We start from the raw sequence: 21,673 nt of genomic DNA on the forward strand, positions 1-21,673 counted from the left end.
TACAGCGCACAAGATGTGCTACACATAGTACTAAACCCAAAACCAGTGAAGTTGGCACGTTGTGTAAATTTTAAATACAAACAGAATCCAATGATTTGCAAATCCTTTTCAACTTATATGCAAAGACAAGATACTTAACATTCGAACTGAGAAACTTCATTTTTTTTGTGCAAATAATCATCAACTTAGAATTTAATGTTAGCAACACATTGCAAAAATGTTGGCACAGGGGCATTTTTACCACTGTGTTACATGGCCTTTCCTTTTAACAACACTCAGTAAACGTTTGGGAACTGAGGAGACACATTTTTGAAGCTTCTCAGGTGGAATTCTTTCCCATTCTTGCTTGATGTACAGCTTAAGTTGTTCAACAGTCCGGGGGTCTCCGTTGTCGTATTTTACGGTTCATAATGCGCCACACATTTTCAATGGGAGACAGGTCTGGACTACAGGCAGGCCAGTCTAGTACCCGCACTCTTTTACTATAAGGCCACGCTGTTGTTGTCTTGCTGAAATAAGCAGGGGCGTCCATGACGTTGCTTGGATGGCAACATATGTTGCTCCAAAACCTGTATGTACATTTCAGCATTAATGGTGCCTTCACAGATGTGTAAGTTACCCATGTCTTGGGCACTAATAAACCCCCATACCATCACAGATGCCGGCTTTTGAATTTTGCGCCTAGAACAATCCGGATGGGTCTTTTCCTCTTTGTTCCGGAGGACACGACGTTCACAGTTTCCAAAAACAATTTGAAATGTGGACTTGTCAGACCATAGAACACTTTTCCACTTTGCATCAGTCCATCTTAGGTGAGCTCGGGCCCAGCGAAGCCGGCGGCGTTTCTGGGTGTTGTTGATAAATGGCTTTCGCTTTGCATAGTAGAGTTTTAACTTGCACTTACAGGTGTAGCGACAAACTGTAGTTACTGACAGTGATTTTCTGAAGTGTTCCTGAGCCCATGTGGTGATATCCTTTACACACTGATGTCGCTTTTGGATGAAGTACCGCCTGAGGGATCTAAAGTCACCGGCCTTGCTATTGTAGGGCAGTGATTTTTCCGGATTCTCTGAACCTTTTGATGATATTACGGACCGTAGATGGTGAGATCCCTAAATTCCTTGCAATAGCTCGTTGAGAAATGTTGTTCTTAAACTGTTGGACAATTTGCTCACGCATTTGTTCACAAAGTGGTGACCCTCGCCCCATCCTTGTTTGTGAATGACTGAGTATTACATTTCATGGAAGCTGCTTTTATACCCAATCATGGCACCCACCTGTCTCCAATTACCCTGTTCACCTGTGAGATGTTCCAAATAAGTGTTTGATGAGCATTCCTCAACTTTCTCAGTCTTTTTTGCCACTTGTGCCAGCTTTTTTGAAACATGTTGCAAGCATCCAATTCCAAATGAGCTAAAATTTGCAAAAAATAACAAAGTTTACCAGTTCAAACCTTAACTATCTTGTCTTTGAAGTCTATTCAATTGAATATAGGTTGAAAAGGATTTGCAAATCATTGTATTCTGTTTTTATTTACGATTTACACATTGTGCCAACTTCACCGGTTTTGGGTTTAGTACATTTACAGTCAGTCATTACATCTTCTTTTTGTCACTTAAAAATAATACAGGGGACATGACCTCGGTGTCCTCAATGGTAGTTACGGACATGCTAGATGTATATTTTTTCTGCCACCAACAGGATCAAACACACCTTAATAATCCTGACTTTGTCTTCCAGTTTATGAGGTGATGTCTTTGGATGGCAGCAGCGGTCTGGTGTACAGTTGGAGCGGCGGGCCGAGGCAGGTGTCCAAAGAGGAGGTCTCTGTGAACTTTAAGAGCCTGAAGAATCGGGGGCCACTGTTGCAAGCTGAGGGACCGTCTGGGCTGGGCCTCAGTCTGGAGCTGGAGGGAGGGAAAGTGTTGCTTCTGCTCCGAGAAGGTACAGCGACGTACATAAATAAACACTGTTACACCTCAAATAGAAGTGAAGGGGTGATGTCGCTCTTCGATCTGTCTGTTCCAGGGTAAAGCTCTGGCCATTATACTGTACATGTACAGGCATTTAAAAAAAAAAAAAGGTGTTGAATCTATTTTATTAATACATTTGAGTTTTTTGTTGCAGACTATTTAAAAATATTTTCAAAATTACAGTCGTGGTCAAAAGTTTACATACACTTGTAAAGAACATAATGTCATGGCTGTCTTGAAATCAACGTGAGCCTGCATTCTCGTTGTCTTTCCTTCGACAAATGGACAAAGTTTTTCGCTAAGTAGAATCACAGCTGACCTGGACACTGAAAGTTCTCAAGTGTTGTATCCCAAATAGCTGCAATCGCTTTCTCTTAAGGTATTCATATGTGATTTCCACAAGTGCCTGTACATGTAGAGCAGGGGTGGGCAATTAATTTTTACCGGGGGCCGCATGAGCAACCCGAGCACTGCTGGAGGGCCACATCGACAATATTTCAATTAAATTTTGCTCAATATTATTTTTGATATATACCGTAAGATAAATAATAATAATAATGATTATAATAATAATAATAATAATAATAATAATAATAATAATTAATAGTAATAATAATACTTTCATTTAACCTAACTTAACTTTATACCAAAAGCACTGCTTTGGAAATCATTTGTACCCCTTTCAGAGATCACATTTAGTTCCCCTTAAACATCCTCATGTTGCACAATGAAATGTAAGCATAGGATGAAGTGTGCATTCCTGTAACTTTCTCTAATAACAGCATTCCATTATTAATATAAATAAATTAATATTAATAATAAATGACAGTAAAATAAGCACACGTATGACTGAGGAGTCATAGTGTAACTTTGTGTGGTGTTTGAGTTGTCCGACTTTTTGTGTGGCCATAAACGCACCAGTGGTTTAATGGTATGCGTGTTGGTGACAGATGACAAGTTGGTTTTGGCCTGGTTTGTACGGCAGAAAATGACTAGTTTTTCGAGATAGAAGTGTTTTACTCATGTTTTTGGTGTGGTTATGGCCGAATATAAACAGTTTTGCTCAATAAAGTGATCGATATAATTCCTGGCCTCGAAGCATCTCGATAGACGTTACAATAATTGAACGGTGTTCAATTGAACGGTGTTGACGAATACCATTAGGGCCGCTTGTTGTCACTGTCACTCAAATTTGCATTGCAAAATTACACAGAATAAATGTGTTTATTTTGTTTAGAATTCAGATGGTATTTGATTTGGTGCGCGGCATATATTTGCTGTGCGCAGAGGACGCTTGAGCAGTGCGCAATTGCGCAGGCGCGCACCTTAGAGGGAACGTTGCTTGGCAGTCCATGTCCTGTTGAAAACACGCCATTCGTCATCAACTTTTCTCTTTTAAGCGTCTCGGGTGTAAACCGTGCATCACTTGTCGCTGCATGTGCACCTTCACTCACAGGTTACACACGGACATACGCACATAAATCACACTTTTCAAAATAAAAGCCGCACAGTTGTATTGCGCCCACGACATAGATGTTTTTTAAACTTTATTTTGTAATCTGTGATTGCAGCTGTTCACATTCACTCACAATCACGCACGTGCATACGTCCACACGGAAGTAATACACATAACGCTTTTCAAAACAAAAGCAGCACCATTGTATTGCACACTCGACATAGATACTTTTTTAAATATATTTTGTAATTTATGATTGGCCTCACGCGGGTCGGACAGGGACGCACAAAGGGCCGGATGTGGCCCGCGGGCCGCAGAATGCCCAGGTCTGATGTAGAGGAAGGAGAAACACGTACATGTCTGGATGACTCGCCTCCATATTTCCAGTGTTTACCTCTGAGTTACGAAACCGCTTTATTATGAAGCTGGCTGTGGAGCGTTCTTTCTGACGTCACTTCCTGTGTGGGGCGCGGTCTTTCTGGCATCACTTCCTCTCCGAACTCATTTTGTAAACGATCAATGAGTCCATACAAAGCTAAATGCCGCAGATTCAAGAAATACACGGCTGACTTACCCGTGTAAAAATTTGTCCGAGGAGGGGGACCTTAAACGCTGGTTTAGTGTGGCTGAAACAGGGCTTAGGCTAGATAATTATTCGTTTAAGGGGTTAAACGACTTAGTGTAGACATGGCCTAACACTAGAATGCCCAAAGGGCAGCCATTTGGCTTTTCCCCCTAGAACAGCCGAGCTTGACACTATTGTTCTGTAAATGAGGCAATTGGTCATTGTGTGAGGCATTTATTCTTAACTCTGCCTCTAATGCCATCTCATTTGTCACCTTAGCACAGTTTCTGGTGTTTCTACGGAAGACACACACATTGCCCACATTGTAATGTGATCATTTTTTTAGGAAAGCGGTTATAGACGACGCTCCAAAGTTATCTACATCCTCTAGCTATGTTTAAAGACAGCGGATGAAAGTCCTTTCTTAGCTCTTCTGAGTCAGTGCGTTGTGATGTAACGAGAGAGAGAGATTGAGGTTTAGAACTGCTGTGCAATATTTTATCACTTCATTATGTGTTCAACGGGCTGCAATCAGTCATGATATTTCCACTTTTGATACCACAATAGAAAACAATTTTCTCCTCCCGTTTTAGTAAGAGGTCAACACAGGTTATGTTTTTCATTTCTCGCTCGGATGTATTGCTGATGCACAGGATTGAAACAAGACTTTTTTCTTAGAAATTACTTTGATGAAATATACATACAGTACAGACACACCTTCTCATTTCAATGCATTTTCTTTATTTTCATGACTATTTACATTGTAGATTGTCACTGATGGCATCAAAACTATGGCGCCTGTGAAGTGAGAACCATTTCAGGTGACTACCTCTTGAAGCTCATCGAGAGAATGCCAAGAGTGTGCGAAAAAGTAATCAGAGCAAAGGGTGGCTACTTTGAAGAAACTAGAATATAAAACATGTTTTCAGTTATTTCACCTTTTGTTAAGTACATAACTCCACATGTGTTCATTCATAGTTTTGATGTCTTCAGTGACAATCTACAACTAGTCATAAAAATAAAGAAAATTCATTGAATGAGAAGGTGTGTCCAAAAATGTTGGCTTGTACTGTACATGTCCATGTCCTGCGTTCAGGCCTGGCCTTAACCAATCTGGCGCCCTAGGCAAGATTTTAGGTGGCGCCCTCCACATCGGCAGTGAAGTGTATATACTCACAAGAAACCGAATAGCTTTGTCTTTGACCTTTTTACTTAAAGAAAGCAAACTAACATATTATATGAGAATGTTATGTTATGATTATCTTTAACCGAACCACAGCAGTGCTCAAATTAAAAAACAGCATTCCCTCTCATGTGATATTGCTTAATTAACATTAATGATGTGCACTTTAACAACTAGGCTTACAACTATACCTAATATATAAAGGGGTGGAAAAGTGACTATTACCTGCAGGGCAAACATTAGCTAACCAGAAGGCAATAACAATGTAAACAAAAAACACCTGCTTAAAAGATCTAATACAAATGTCCCTGAGGAATGTAAGGTGGGAGTACTGTAATTACCTAACGTTACATTATTATTTTCCATAACAATTTAGCCCCCTCTACAATATTAACCCGACGTTAAAACAGAACTAGCTATTTATTGATTAGCAATTGCCGAATCATGTAACATTAGCTTAATGCTAAAAAGCCAGGTTACAATCACATTCTGTAACAGAAAAATAATTTCATGTAGGCTAATGTTACCTACCTGCTACCTCTGTCTTTGTCTCGTTTCTCCTCTTCTTTTCTCTTTTTTCTTCCCTGGGCACCTGACAGTTTTGGCCGTTTTGACATCTTGTGTTGATTTTTTGATGTGGTGACGTCCAAAAGAGTCATGATACAGGAAGGGAGGGGGCGCACCGTGCGGGGGGGAGGGGGGGGGGGGGGATTCTGTAGCAGAACAGTGAACACATGAATGAATAAATTAATATACCATAAGTAAGTAAAACATTTTTAAATATATAAAGACATATTTGACATGCAAAAATATACACAATAATTAAAGTTCTCATGAACAAATAGTTAATTTATGGTTCTCCTAGGAGATGAATGAGATTTCTTTTTTTAAAGTTTCAAGATGTTTATCCTAATTTTTGTACTTTGTGAACACTTGTAGTTTGAACAATCTCTTAAACTGAATCATATTAGCGCTTTGTTTAATTTCCTTGCTTAATCCATTCCATGATTTAATTCCACATATGAATATGCTAAAGGTTTTAAGTGTTGTACGTGCATACAAATGTGTTCAATTGGATTTTCCTCTAAGGTTATATTTCTCCTCTTTTGTTGAGAAGAATTGTTGTACATTCTTGGGTAGCAGGTTATAGTTTGCTTTGTACATCATTTTGGCTGTTTGCAAATGTACAAAAATCAGTGAATTTCAGTATTTTGGATTAAATAAATGAAGTGTTTGTATGTTCTCTATATCCAACATTATGTATTATTCTAACTGATATTTTTTGTAACACGGTTAGTGACTGTAGTGCACTTTTGTCATTTATTTCCCCAAATTTCAACACAATAACCCAGATATGGTAACACAAGCAAGCATTAGAGAAGTGATTTTTTGGTCCAAAACATATTTAGTTTTATTCATAATTGACGCGTTTCTCGCTACTTTATGTTGTATATTTTTTGCATGAGCTTTCGAGTTCTTTTTATCATCTATTATTACACCCATAAATATTTTTATTTTACCCTTTCAATATCTAATCTGTCTATTTGGATTTGTGTTTGACTTTCTCTTCTACGGTCACCAAATAGCATTATTTTTACTGAGATTCAAAACGATCCGCTTCAGAAATGACAACAAAAAATGTCAGTTTTCTTCTTGATGTAGACAGGCGAAATAAAAAAAAAGAGCCCTGCAAAGCCAAACATCCCATGCTACATTATCTTGAAAGCAAACAAACATTTGTTGCATCTGACATCACTGCCGGCAAACGGCGAGGGTTGATAACATAGCTAAACTCGAGCGACGTCTGAATAGATGCTAAAGCCAAGGGGGAGGGTTAATTTATTGTGTAATTTATTTTTATCCCATATTTGTTCCCACTACCGCACCTTCAATTGGAGTCCTTAATCTCATTATATGCAAATATAATGACAATAAAGTCCATTCTATTCTATTCTATTCTAAAAAGAAGGGCAAGAGGGAGGATTTGGATTGAGCCTTATCCACCTCGGGTCCCAAATATAGAACTATTTAGCCCTAAACGGTTCACTTCAGAAAAGAGTAGGGCAATAAAACTCTTCAAAATAAATCAAATAAACCATATGGGGGAAAAAAACCCACTACTGAATAAAAATCTAAACTAAAAAGTCAATGGCAGTTTTGCACAAGGCCACTTGAGTATGGATTATATATATATAAAAAAAATTCTAATCAGATCAGAGATATTTACAGCTAATATTTCCTACAGTAAGGCAATAATTCACAGTCGATGTATGAAGCTTCTTCTATTGAAGAACACCCCTGCCCCTGATCTGAGAATTGGGCGTTATATTATTAAATGGGTTATACCTCCACCGGGCACACGCACTTGAGAAACTTAAACATTCAAGAGGTTTCCTTGGCTCCTTGTTAGTGTACATTACCAAAACCAATGAAGTTGGCATGTTGTGTAAATGGTAAATAAAAACAGAATACAATGATTTGCAAATCCTTTTCAACCTATATTCAATTAAATAGACTGCAAATACAAGATATTTAACGTTCGAACTGGAAAACTTTGTAATTTTTTGCAAATATTAGCTCATTTGGAATTTGATGCCTGCAACAAGCTGGCACATGTGGTAAAAAAAAGACTGAGAAAGTTGAGGAATGCTCATCAAACACTTATTTGGAACATCCCCCAGGTGAACATTCTAATTGGGAACAGGTGGGTGCTATGATGTCACCACATGGGATCAGGAACACTGCAGAAAACCACTGTCAGTAACTAAAGTTCGTCGCTACATCTGTAAGTGCAAGTTAAAACTACACTATGCAAAGAAAAAAGCCATTTATCAACAACACCCAGAAGCGCCGCCGGCTTCGCTGGGCCCGAGCTCATCTAAGATGGACTGATCCAAAGTGGAAAAGTGTTCTCTGGTCTGACAAGTCCACATTTCAAATTGTTTTTGAAAACTGTGGACGTCGTGTGACCAAAGAAGAAAAGAACCATCCGGACTGTTATAGGCGCAAAGTTAAAAAGCCAGCATCTGTGATGGTATAGGGGTGTCTTCGTGCCCAAGGCATAGGTAACTTACACATCTGTGAAGGCACCATTAATGCTGAAAGACTGGCCTGCCTGTAGTCCAGACCTGTCTCCCATTGAAAATGTGTGGCGCAATATGAAGCCTAAAATACCACAACGGAGACCCCCGGACTGTAGAATAACTTAAGCTGTACATCAAGCAAGAATGGGAAAGAATTCCACCTAAAAAGCTTCAAACATTGGTCTCCTCAGTTCCCAAGTGTTGTTAAAAGGAAAGGCCATGTAACACAGTGGTAAAAATACCCCGTGCCAACTTTTTTGCAATGTGTTGCTGCCATTAAATTCTAAGTTATTGATTATTCGCCAAAAAAATTATGTTTCTCAGTTTGAACATTAAATATCTTGTCTTTGCAGTCTACTAAATTGAATATAAGTTGAAAAGGATTTTGCAAATCATTGTATTCTGCCAACTTCACTGGTCTTGGGTTTTGTACTGTATATGCATACATGCACATATTTACATACATCACCATGTTGGTGATTAAACTGGTTATAATGCAACAAGTTTTATGTGTTAGCAGCTCAGGCGCGTATATGCACGCTCTAGGCACTTAAAAAAAGATTCACAATGTTCCCCGGGCTCTGTGTAAGTGTGGGCTGGTTTTAAATGAACCATGTAAATCTCATATATCAAAATAAACATAACAGAGGTGCAATGCCACCAGGCTTTTGATTGTACAAAATGTACATGACAGATGGTGTATGCATCTACTTGTAGACAGAGGCAGTTTTGGAAACTCCACTCGTGTGGATGGAGATTGCTTTGACCCCAGATATGTGTTTTTGAAACTATCCGTTTTCATGTGGACATGGCCTAAATCAGAGGTCTTAAATGGGCGTCCGCGGCCTGTACTGCAGGAGGGTCGTAAAATTTTTCATCTATTAAATATTTTTTTTATATTCCAGCCGCAATTTTCCCACACATTTAAATGTCTTTAAATACACATTAAAATGAATCCAACATTCTATAGTGAACGAATAAATGAAGCCATAAGACATCTTTGTAGTTAGCAATACTGTAGAGGTGTGACATTTGGGCACGGGTCCAGTCTTTTGAACGGCTCCATTTGAGAACCGAATTACAGTTGCGAACCATTCGTTTGGTAGACTTTTTTAAAGGCTAATTGCTTTCATATGCGCATCATCTTATTGGACTGGAGTCATATTGTCTGAAAACCTCACAAAACGAGCCAGAATCAAAAGGTAACATTTGGATGCACTTTTCTAGTTCATTGTTTCGTTAAGTAGCCTAGTTGAGCGATACATATTACAATTTTGCATTCACTTCATTTAAATATTGTGCTCATTTTTATTTTAGCTATATATATATATATATTAGGGCTGCAACAACTAATCGATTAAATCGATTAAAATCGATTATAAAAATAGTTGGCGATTAATTTAGTAATCGATTCGTTGGATCTATGCTATGCGCATGCGCAGAGGCAATATTTTATTTAATTTTTTATTTTATTTAATTTTTTTTTTTTTATTTTATTTTTTATAAACCTTTATTTATAAACTTCAACATGTACAAACAGCTGAGAAACAATAATCAAAATAAGTATGGTGCCAGTATGCTGTTTTTTTTCAATAAAATACTGGAAACGATAGAAATGTAGTTTGTCTCTTTTATGCGATAATTAATCGATTAATCGAAGTAATAATCGACAGATTAATCGATTATCAAATGAATCGTTAGTTGCAGCCATATATATATATATATATATATATATATATATATATATATATATATATATATATATATATATATATATATATATATATATTTATAAACAGAGTATTTTAGACATATTATTTGTAGGCTATTTTTCTCCTTTATGGTTGAAATAATCATGTGCGGAACATTTTCCAGGGAAGTTAAATTGCATGAAGGTTATCTGTCGCCTCCCTAGTTTTTACTGTGCCATAAAGTTTCTTAGGTAAGACACACTTCCAAATGATTCTATCATTGTCAAAGCTTGGCGCCACCTTATGGAATGTTTGCAATGAAAACACATCCCAAATGAAATTTTGATCATATTTTAGAACAATTCGCACAAATATAGAATAGAGTATAAGTTGGTAAAAAATAAGAATAATTCAGATCTAAATCTCATCTCCCAACTTCTACCTGTAAACATTTCCTTCATGAAAACAAGTAACATGAACTTCTGAAAAACAAATTCTAAACAAAAAAAGTCAGTCTTTTGAATGGCTCTTTGAATGGAATGATTCTTTAAGCTCCGACTCCCTTCAGAGAATTATAAAGCCCACATTGAGCAACACAAAGGCTCTTTCAGGCAGAGCACCGGTTGAATCACCTGTCACTCCAATGAGGAAGACCCGCCCTTATCACTGCTGTACCAATCACGAAGCTCTGTCAGGTTCCCTGTGATTGGCTGAGAGCCTATATTTAGCTAGCATTTAGTTTATGTTAAGTTTTTAAATCTTAAAAATTTACCGTTTTGTAACACGACAAAAAACACAAGCAGTAGAGAGATAAACCGACCCCACCAAGGTACCATTCGGACCGGTTTAAAGGGTTCATATAATGATTTTTTTGTACATTTAGAACACTTCTGTCAGGATTTGTTGGTGACGAACCCCAAGATGCAGAGATGGCAGGCTTGATGCAGGAAAACATGACTTTAATGTCAAAAACGCAGGGTACACACAAGTCATGAACCAGGAAACAGGAAACAGGATGCCAGGAAAGCAAGTGTGTGTGACAATCATTGGTATCTTTAATCTTAATCTTAACAGGCAACAGGACACAGGATTCAAGGAAAACTGGAGACAGCAAACAGTCTACAGCATACAAGCCTCCAGCACTGACTGGAGGGCGAGGCAGGTATAAATAGTAGCCTGATTGGCAATTGCCACCAGGTGTGCTAGGCTGCCAATCAAGGACAGGTGAGGGAAACGAGCGCTCAGGGAGACGTGCAGGAACTGGAACCAAAATAAGAGCGCTGACAGGAAATAGAACACAAACACAGAGGAAAACCCAAACATAACCAAACTGTCAGTCAATGATAACTTCATTGTGGTCTACATAACATGTAATGGTGGTTCTTTGGTCAAAATGTTGCATAGATTATGTTTTACAGACCATCCTCAAACCACTTTCTGACCTCCTCTCAGGATGTGCACTGTTTTGTGGGCGGTCTTATTTACGTGGCTCCACTTCGACTGTATCTTGTCCCCGTCAGCCATGTTGTAGTTTTTAGCGCTTCCATAGCCTGTCTTCAGACAGATATCACACTGCAAAAAGTCAGGGTTCAAAAACAAGACAAAAAAATACAAAAATTAGGGGTATTTTATTTGAACTAAGCAAAATGATCTGCCAATAGAACAAGAAAATGTGGCTTGTCAAGACTTTCCAAAACAAGTAAAATTAGCTAACCTCAATGAACCCATCCATCCATCCATTTTCTACCGCTTATTCCCTTAGGGGTCGCGGGGGGCTCTAGGCCCTATCACAGCTACAATCGGGCGAAAATACCTTAAAATAAGTATATTCTCACTAATAACAAGTGCACTTTTTTTGGTAAAAAAAAAAAGAGACCTTTGCTCAATATGTTGAAAAATATTCTTAAATTAAGTAAATGCTAGTGCCATTATCGTGACATAATGATATGCGCTCGGCATCATGATTTTTTTTTTTCATGCTTGAAGTAAGAAATTATTACTTTAAAAAAGTAGTTTTATACTTGTGAGTGTTAGTGACACAGCTTTGCAACAGTTGATATTCTAGTTTCAAGCATGTTTTACTCAATATAGGTCATCAAATCTCAGCAACAAGCTGTAATATCTTACTGAGATCATTTAGGACCAAAACCCTTAAAACAAGTAAAACACTAACATACAATCTGCTTAGTGAGAAGAATTATCTTATCAGACAGAAAATAAACAAATATCACCCTTATTTGAGATATTTAATCTTACTTAGATTTCAGTTTTTGCAGTGCAGTTAGAACTACACACTACTTTGTGTTAGAAATGGCAACAGCGGAGGATGCATGTGCATGTACGAGGCAGTCTGCCCCACAACAAGGGGATAGAAAAAAATAAGGAATTTATTGGCGGACTCGTGCAAAGCTCTTTGGGTAAGACTTTACCATATATGGAGATATCTGCTGAAATGGGGCAAATTCCAAATGGATCGTTTGGAGGAAGTCTGAAAGAAGGCGAGATTGTTTTATAGATATCTCGCCATGCCTCCATGCTTGGATTTCAAATTTTTGGGACTTACGCAGATCCCAAATACATAAAAACAGGCAACAATAGGTAGGAAACATGGTTTTGCATAACAGGACCAGTTTAATTTAAAACAATTGAATACAAAATATATATTTATTGTAGGGGGTCTCCGTGCTATCTTTTCATCAGTTTTTAGGTCCTTAGCCTGGATAATGTTGAAAACCCCTCGTTTAAATTGTCTGTAGAGGTGTTTGTTTGCACATGTGTGTCCTGTGATTGGCTGGCAAGGTTTGATTGATTGATTGATTGAAACTTTTATTAGTAGTTTGCACAGAACAGTACATATTCCGTACAATTGACCACTAAATGGTAACACCCGAATACGTTTTTCAACTTGTTTAAGTCGGGGTCCACGTTAATCAATTCATGGTATAAATATATACTATCAGCATAATACAGTCATCACACAAGTTACCGTATTTTCCGCACCATAAGCCGCCCCGTGTTATAAGCCGCACATTCAATGAATGGCATATTTCAAAACTTTGTTTACCTATTAGCCGCCCCGTGTTATTAGCCGCACCTACGCTGCGCTAAAGGGAATGTCAACAAAACAGTCAGATAGATCAGTCAAACTTTAATAATATATTACAAACCAGCGTTCTAACAACTCTGTTCACTCCCAAAATGTAATGTGCAAATGTGCAATCACAAAAATAGTAACACTCAAAATAGTGCAGAGCAATAGCAACATCAATAACTCAACGTTGCTCATACGTTAGTGTCACACAACACACAAAATAAACATTTAAAGCTCACTTTCTGAAGTTATTACTCATCCACAAATCCCTCGAATTCTTCTTCTTCGGTGTGCTTCACTTGTTTTTTGACACCATCTGTGATGTGGACGCGCATGCAGTCGTAGATCAACAGGAACGGCGCTGCGTGAAAAAAGTCACCCGGTCTCTTCGCGTAAACGTCTATCAACCACTCGCTCATCTTTTCTTCATCCATCCATCCCTTCGAGTTAGCTTTTATGATGACGCCGGCTGGAAAGTTCTCTTTTGGCAAGGTCTTCCTTTTGAATATCACCATGGGTGGAAGTTTCTGGCCGTTAGCATGGCAAGCTAGAACCACAGCGAAGGACGACTTCTCATTCCCTGTGGTGCGAATATTCACCGTACGTGCTCCCGTTGTATCCACAGTGCGGTTCACAGGAATATCAAAAGTCAGTGGAACCTTGTACGCGTGTCTCTTAGTAGGAGCCATTTTGTGGTCTTTACAGAAACACAGAAATGAAATGAAAGGTAATATCCGCGCGCTTCTTCTTCTACGGGGGCGGGTGCTCACCTTGGCGGTTGCTTACAGTAGAAGAAGAAGCGCTTCCTCTTCTATGGGGGCGGTTGCTTACCGTAGAAGAAGAAGCGCTTCCTCTTCTAAGGGGAAAAAAGATGGCGGCTGTTTACCGTAGTTGCGAGACCTAAACTTTATGAAAATAAATATTAATATTAATCCATATATAAGGCGCACCGGGTTATTAGCCGCACTGCCAGCTTTTGAGAAAATTTGTGGTTTTTAGGTGCGGCTTATGGTGCGGAAAATACGGTAATCATCAGAGTATATACATTGAATTATTTATATTATTTACAATCCGGGGGTGGGATGTGGAGGGGGTTGGGGCGAATAAAACGAAGTCAGCTGGGATAGACTGTAGCTAACTTGTGACCCTAATAAGGAAAGAAAATGACATTACAGAAAATGTAGTATAGCTCACAGTTAATTAAATTAGACTAATTTGTGTCACATTGAAAGTTGTTGCAGCGTCATGAAATAAAAAAAACAAACATGATATTGTTCTTCAAAAAATGGCAATCATTACGTAAGTCGATAATGAGATAAATAAATAAATGCGGGAATAAATAATACGTAGGTTGAATATAACATAGGTTATTTTGAGTAATACGGTTACGTCTGGATCACATGTTTGCGCACAGGTCGTTTCCCCAAGATACAAATGGACGCTGAAAGCAGTGGACAGGTAGGAAGATTGATTTATTTCAAATAAAATCAGCAAAAATACAAAGAGGTGCCCACGGCACAGGAAGCTTGGGCAACGCTTAGCAAAAAGGCTAGCCAAAACAGGAACCAAAAACAAGAAGAGTTGCGCGTCGCAAACAAAACTGCCAGACAGAGTGTGGCGAGAGGCAGGAATAAATAGCTCTCTGATTAGTGACCGGGAGCAGGCGAGCGTCCCGACCACTAACCAGAGGCAGGTGAACCTAATTAGCACCCATGGCAACCAGGAACACAAACACAGGGGTGCTGCAACAGAACTAAGGGAATCCTAAACTTAAACAAAACATGATCTGGGGCCGTATTTATCAAGCGTCTTAGAGTGCCATTTTACACTTAAGTCCTGAGAATTTGCGAAATTTACCGGTAGTCCTACTCTCAAACTTAAGAATAAAAGCTATTTATCAACTTTCTTAAGTCTAGGAATCACTCCTACTCTCCACGATATTTAAGAGACCTTCAGAGGTGTCCTAAGTGGTTAGGAGTTGCCAGCGGGGGATGGCACTGAGGCGAGAGAGACGTGCGCAAACGTTCAGGGAGCTGAAGGATGTCCTGGCTTTGTTTGATGACGAGCAGCTGATCAAACGGTATCGTTTAGACAGAGCGGGTATTATTTTTGTCACAGATTTAATAAGGGGCGTCATCTCATCAGCAACATCACGCAGCGGAGCTTTCACAGCAGAACTAAAGGTCATCACAATTTTTCGATATCTCGCCACTGGGAAAATGCACATTTATTTTTGATTCATTGCCAATATTGTTTGTTTGTTTTGGTATTATTTTGTAGTTTATTGTCAAAATATACACTCCCATTGCATCCATCCATCTTCTTCCGCTTATCCGAGGTCGGGTCGCGGGGGCAGCAGCCTAAGCAGGGAAACCCAGACTTCCCTCTCCCCAGCCACTTCGTCCAGCTCTTCCCGGGGGATCCCGAGGCGTTCCCAGGCCAGCCGGGAGACATAGTCCTCCCAACGTGTCCTGGGTCTTCTCCGTGGCCTCCTACCGGTCAGACGTGCACTAAACACCTCCCTAGGGAGGCGTTCAGGTGGCATCCTGACCAGATGGCCGAACCACCTCAACTGGCTCCTCTAGATGTGGAGGAGCAGCGGCTTTACTTTGAGCTCCCCCCGGATGGCAGAGCTTCTCACCCTATCTCTAAGGGAGAACCCAGCCACCCGGCGGAGGAAACTCATTTCGGCCGCTTGTACCCATGATCTTGCCCAAAGCTCATGACCATAGGTGAGGATGGGAACGTAGATCGACCGGTAAATTGAGAGCTTTGCCTTCCGGCTCAGCTCCTTCTTCACCACAATGGATCGATACAGCGTCCGCATTACTGAAGACGCCGCACCGATCCGCCTGTCGATCTCACGATCCACTCTTCCCTCACTCGTGAACAAGACTCCAAGGTACTTGAACTCCTCCACTTGGGGCAGGGTCTCCTCCGCAACCCGGAGATGGCACTCCACCCTTTTCCGGGCGAGAACCATGGACTCGGACTTGGAGGTGCTGATTCTCATCCCAGTCGCTTCACACTCAGCTGCGAACCGATCCAGCGAGAGCTGAAGATCCTGGCCAGATGAAGCCATCAGGACCACATCATCTGCAAAAAGCAGAGACCTAATCCTGCAGCCACCAAACCAGATCCCCTCAACGCCCTGACTGCGCCTAGAAATTCTGTCCATAAAAATTATGAACAGAATCGGTGACAAAGGGCAGCCTTGGCGGAGTCCAACCCTCACTGGAAACGTGTCCGACTTACTGCCGGCAATGCGGACCAAACTCTGGCACTGATCATACAGGGAGCGGACCGCCACAATCAGACAGTCCGATACCCCATACTCTCTGAGCACTCCCCACAGGACTTCCCGAGGGACACGGTCGAATGCCTTCTCCAAGTCCACAAAACACATGTAGACTGGTTGGGCAAACTCCCATGCACCCTCAAGGACCCTGCCGACACTCCCATTGTCCACTTAAATACTTCTAAGATATTTCTTTATTCTTAGACAAGGGATTCCCTTCCGTGGATGGTCATTTCCATGGACACAGAAATGACATCACCTAAAATACCGTTTACGGCACATAGTAATGTCGTAATTCCGCTCTGAGTGTGACACTTAAGATTCAGTCCTACACTTCGCTGAAAGTGTGAGTAAGACGCTTGATAACTAACTTTTAAGTGCAGCTTTCAGCGAAGAATTTCTTTACTCATAAGTCAACTCTTAGCAGACTTCTTAGGAGTAATTCTAAGAAGCTTGATAAATACGGCCCCTGGGCACGAATACATTTCTATTCAATCTATTTTATTGGAATAATAGTTATTAATGTTGGCACACAAATGGAGACTGAGAGAAAATGAAAAAGCTCTCAGTAAAGCAGATTGATGTACGACTGTAGTACATCACACTGAGAACTAATTCTAAAGTCACCCTTCTGATGTGTTGCGTCTGATTAGACCGTGCTGGCGTACCTAATGAAATGTGTTTATTTACTGCATTATTTCTGCCTGGTGCATGCAAAAATAATGGATGTAATATTCTTCCTATGTTATGCAAAGATGTGCTCCAATTATCCCCACACGAAGCTCACCTCCTTGCAGATGTTAACCTTTGATTTATTGTTTAATTTCAACTGCGTGTGATACTTTCGTCATTAAATTCATGCACTGTGAAGTGAAACCTAGGGGAGTAATATTTGATATTTCATAATGTGCAATAACACCCTTTGTGTCTTTTTATCTTCTCCCTTTTTGCCGAAAATTTATGTTTTTCCCTAGTCTAAGGCAGCACTTCAAGTTGCATTGTTGTTGGAATCATCTTATGTAGTTTCTTTAAAGGCCTACTGAAAGCCACTACTACCGACCACGCAGTCTGATAGTTTATACATCAATGATGAAATCTTAACATTGAAACACATGCCAATACGGCCGGGTTAACTTATAAAGTGCAATTTTAAAATTCCCGTCACACTTCCGGTTGAAAAACTCCTTTGGATATGATTTATGCGCGTGACGTCACAAAATCCACGGAAGTGGTTGTACCCCATCGACCCGATATAAAATCCTCTTGTTTTCTTCGACAAAATTCCACAGTATTCTGGACATCTGTGTTGGTGAATCTTTTGCAATTTGTTTAATGAACAATGGAGGCTGCAAAGAAGAACGTTGTAGGTGGGATCGATCGGTGTATTAGCGGCTAAGTACAATACTTACAGCAACACAACAAGGACTACTTACTACGCCTAGCCGATGCTTGCCGCCAAACCCACGGATGAAGTCCTTTGTCGCGCCGTCGATCGCTGGAACGCAGGTGAGCACGGCTGTTGATGAGCAGATGAGGGCTGGCTGGCGCTAATGTTTTTATCATAGTTCTGTGAGGTCCGGTTGCTAAGTTGCTAAATTAGCCTTAGCGTCGTTAGCAACAGCATTGTTAAGCCTTACCAGGCTGAGAATTTTTAACCGTGTAGTTACATGTACATGGTTTAATAGTATTGTTGATCTTCTGTCCATCCTTCCAGTCAGGGGTTTATGTCTTTTGTTTCTATCTTCATTTGAGAACGATGCTATCACGTTAGCTCAGTAGCTAAGTGTGTCACCGATGTATTGTCGTGGAGATAAAAGTCACTTTAAATGTCCATTTCGCGTGCTCGACTCTCATTTTCAAGAGGATATAGTATCCGAGGTGGTTTAAAATACAAATCCGTGATCCACAATAGAAAAAGGAGAGTGTGTGGAATCCAATGAGCCAGCTTGTACCTAAGTTACGGTCAGAGCGAAAAAAGATACGTCCATCACTGCCTCTCAAGTCCTTCACTGTAACGTTCCTCATCTACGAATCTTTCATCCTCGCTCAAATTAATGGGGTAATCGTCGCTTTCTCGGTCCGAATCTCTCGCTCCATTGTAAACAACGGGGAATTGTGAGGAATACTAGCTCCTGTGACGTCACGCTACTTCCGGTACAGGCAAGGCTTTTTTTTTCTGCGAGCAAAAGTTGCGAACTTTATCGTCGATGTTCTCTACTAAATCCTTTCAGCAAAAATATGGCAATATCGCGAAATGATCAAGTATGACACATAGAATGGATCTGCTATCCCCGTTTAAATTAAAAAAAATCATTTCAGTAGGCCTTTAATGCATATTTGAGTCTCTCGGGTACGCTTTTGTCAGTCCTCTTTTCTTGTGCCCTCTTACTTTTTAGTCAAACCACTTACTGTTCATCCTCGTTTTTTTCCAGGGAAAGAAAAACAAGCTTATTAAATTAAATTTACATAACAGATTCACTTAATTACGTTGCGCAACATTGCCAAATTGGAGCGACTCAGAAGAATAACTACAGTAACGAATATGAGCGAAACAAGAAGAACATTGGGGACGGCGTGGCACGGTCGGGAGAGTGGCAGTGCCAGCAACCTGAGGGTTCCTGGTTTGAACCCCACCTTCTACCAACCAAGTCACGTCCGTTGTGTCCTTGAGCAAGACACTTCACCCTTGCTCCTGATGGGTCGTGGTTAGGGCCTTGCATGGCAGCCCCCGCCATCAGTGTGTGAATGTGTGTGTGAATGTGGAAATAGTGTCAAAGCGGGCAGAATGGCGTAGTGGGTAGAGCAACCATGCCAGAAACCTGAGGATTGCAAGTTCGCTCCCCGCCTCTTACCGTCCAAAAAAAAAAATCGCTGCCGTTGTGTCCTTGGGCGGGACACTTCACCCTTGACCCCGGTGCCACTCACACCGGTGAATTGAATGATGAAGGATAGGTGGTGGTGGTCGGAGGGGCCGTTGGCGCAAATTGCAGCCACGCTTCCGTCAGTCTACCCCAGGGCAGCTGTGGCTATGAAAGTAGCTTACCACCACCAAGCGCTATATAAATCCCAGGTATTATTATTATTATTATTATTATTATTATTATTATTATTATTATTAAAGCGCTTTGAGTACCTTGAAGGTAGAAAAGCGCTATACAAGTATAACCCATTTACCATTGGACGTAACGTCTGAGTGACCACTTGGCACAAAAAAAGAGGCAAATTACAGCAGAAAGGCCAGCAGGAAATGTGACAGACAGGAAACAGGAATGCAAAAAGTACCTTTTCATTTTGGCAACTTTCTTCTGGGCTTCTTGCTCATGTCTTTTAAAGGGGTACTGAATTTTTGGGGATAATTTTGCCTATCATTCACAATCCCTATGAAAGACCAGAACACATGTTTTTCTTTTTGTATGCATTGTATCGTAATATACGGCAAGTACGAGGTGGCTAACAGTGAAGCTAATGGGAGTCATCCATTGCGCCAATAAAGCCCTGCAAAAAACATACAAAAACTGCCAACAATACTGCATTTACATCTTGTGACCTACATATTTGCAAGAGATGCCGATAAATGCTTTAAAATGTAATATCGGAAATTGTCGGCATCGTTTTTTTTATTATCGGTATCTGTTTTTTTATTTTTATTAATTTTTTTATTAAATCAACATAAAAAACACAAGATACACTTACAATTAGTGCACCAACCCAAACAACCTCCCTCCCCCATTTACACTCATTCACACAAAAGGGTTGTTTCTTTCTGTTATTAATATTCTGGTCCCTACATTATATATCAATATATATCAATACAGTCTGCAAGGGATACAGTCCGTAAGCACACATGATTGTGCGTGCTGCTGGTCCACTAATAGTACTAACCTTTAACAGTTAATTTTACTCATTTTCATTAATTACTAGTTTCTATGTAACTGTTTTTATGTTTTACTTTCTTTTTTATTCAAGAAAATATTTTTAATTTATTTATCTAATTTTATAAATTTTTCTAAAAAGGACCTTATCTTCACCATACCTGGTTGTCCAAATTAGGCATAATAATGTGTTAATTCCACGACTGTATATATCGGTATCGGTTGATATCGGTATCGGTAATTAAGAGTTGGACAATATCGGAATATCGGATATCGGCAAAAAGCCATTATCGGACATCCCTAATATTTGCCAATTGTTATTATTAGCGCTAACGTCAAGGAACTACTTGATCATAGAGAGATAACTTGCTTACGCAGCTATTGACAGACTATGCCGGTGAGCTGCCGCATCGCCTCTGAGTTGGTAAAAGTTAATTCTAGATTAGATTTAGACTTAGACTTCCTTTTTATTGTCATTCAAATTTGAACTTTACAGTACAGATAAGAACGAAATTGTGTTGCATTAGCTCATGGTAGTGCAGGATAAAAAAGCAATAAGGTGCAGATATACAGGTAAATAAATAGATTACTGTACAGATAAATGTATTGCACTTTTGCATATGCTTCCACGTTTATGGATGTATGTTATATTGTCTTTATATTCCAGCCAGTTAATCCATTTTTGGGGGGAATTGAGGGGATAATTATGATGCGTTCAAGAGTCTTACGGCCTGAGGGAAGAAGCTGTTACAGAACCTCGAGGTTCTGCTACGGAGGCTGCGGAACCTCAAACCTTAAAAATCATGCCTCTCATTTGTATAGTACAGGGGTCGGCAACCCAAAATGTTATGAGCAAATATTTGACCAAAAAAAATACAAAAATCTGTCTGTAGCCGCAAAAAATTAAAAGCCTTATATAAGTTGTATAATGAAGGCAACACATGATAAAAGTGTCTATATTAGCCTACTATGAAAGGCTGACGCAAATCTTCGTTGACAGAAATTTGGTATTTAAATTTTTATTCTACACATTTTTGCAACGTTGTAAATCATTAGTAAAATGGAGGCTTCTCACAGGATGAGATAAGTTCTGGAAATTACTGGCTCAGAATGGTCAAAGGTATAGATGTGTGTGTCCAAGTTAAAGGAAACGGCAGGCTGTCTCCTTCTAATGGATTTATTACAATGTTTGCAAGCTGGGTAACGTTTGCTGTGGTCTGGAACAACATGGCACACAAACAATAAACAGAAATGCAGCCAATATTACATACAGAAACATGCAAATATAAATTAAATACACAGAGGACATAAGTAAAGGAAATTAAACGAGCTCAAATATACCTACAAACGAGGCATAACGATGCAATATGTACATACAACTAGCCTAAATAGCATGTTAGCATCGATTAGCTTGCGGTCATGGATTGACCAAATATGCCTGATAAGCAATCTAGCAAATCA

General features: G+C 39.8%; 1 protein-coding gene across 1 annotated transcript in view; it reads left to right on the plus strand.

Annotated features, from left to right (window-relative positions):
• The window catches only part of cntnap3 (contactin associated protein family member 3), a 239,670-nt gene that overhangs the window by 111,747 nt on the left and 106,250 nt on the right, over positions 1-21,673 (plus strand). The window contains exon 5 of the mRNA XM_062023123.1: positions 1,741-1,944. Within this exon, the coding sequence (XP_061879107.1) occupies positions 1,741-1,944 (204 nt within the window). The remainder of the gene's footprint in view (positions 1-1,740; positions 1,945-21,673) is intronic.

Source organism: Entelurus aequoreus, linkage group LG16 (genome assembly GCF_033978785.1).
Source record: "Entelurus aequoreus isolate RoL-2023_Sb linkage group LG16, RoL_Eaeq_v1.1, whole genome shotgun sequence".
In the NCBI taxonomy this organism is placed as follows: domain Eukaryota; kingdom Metazoa; phylum Chordata; class Actinopteri; order Syngnathiformes; family Syngnathidae; genus Entelurus; species Entelurus aequoreus.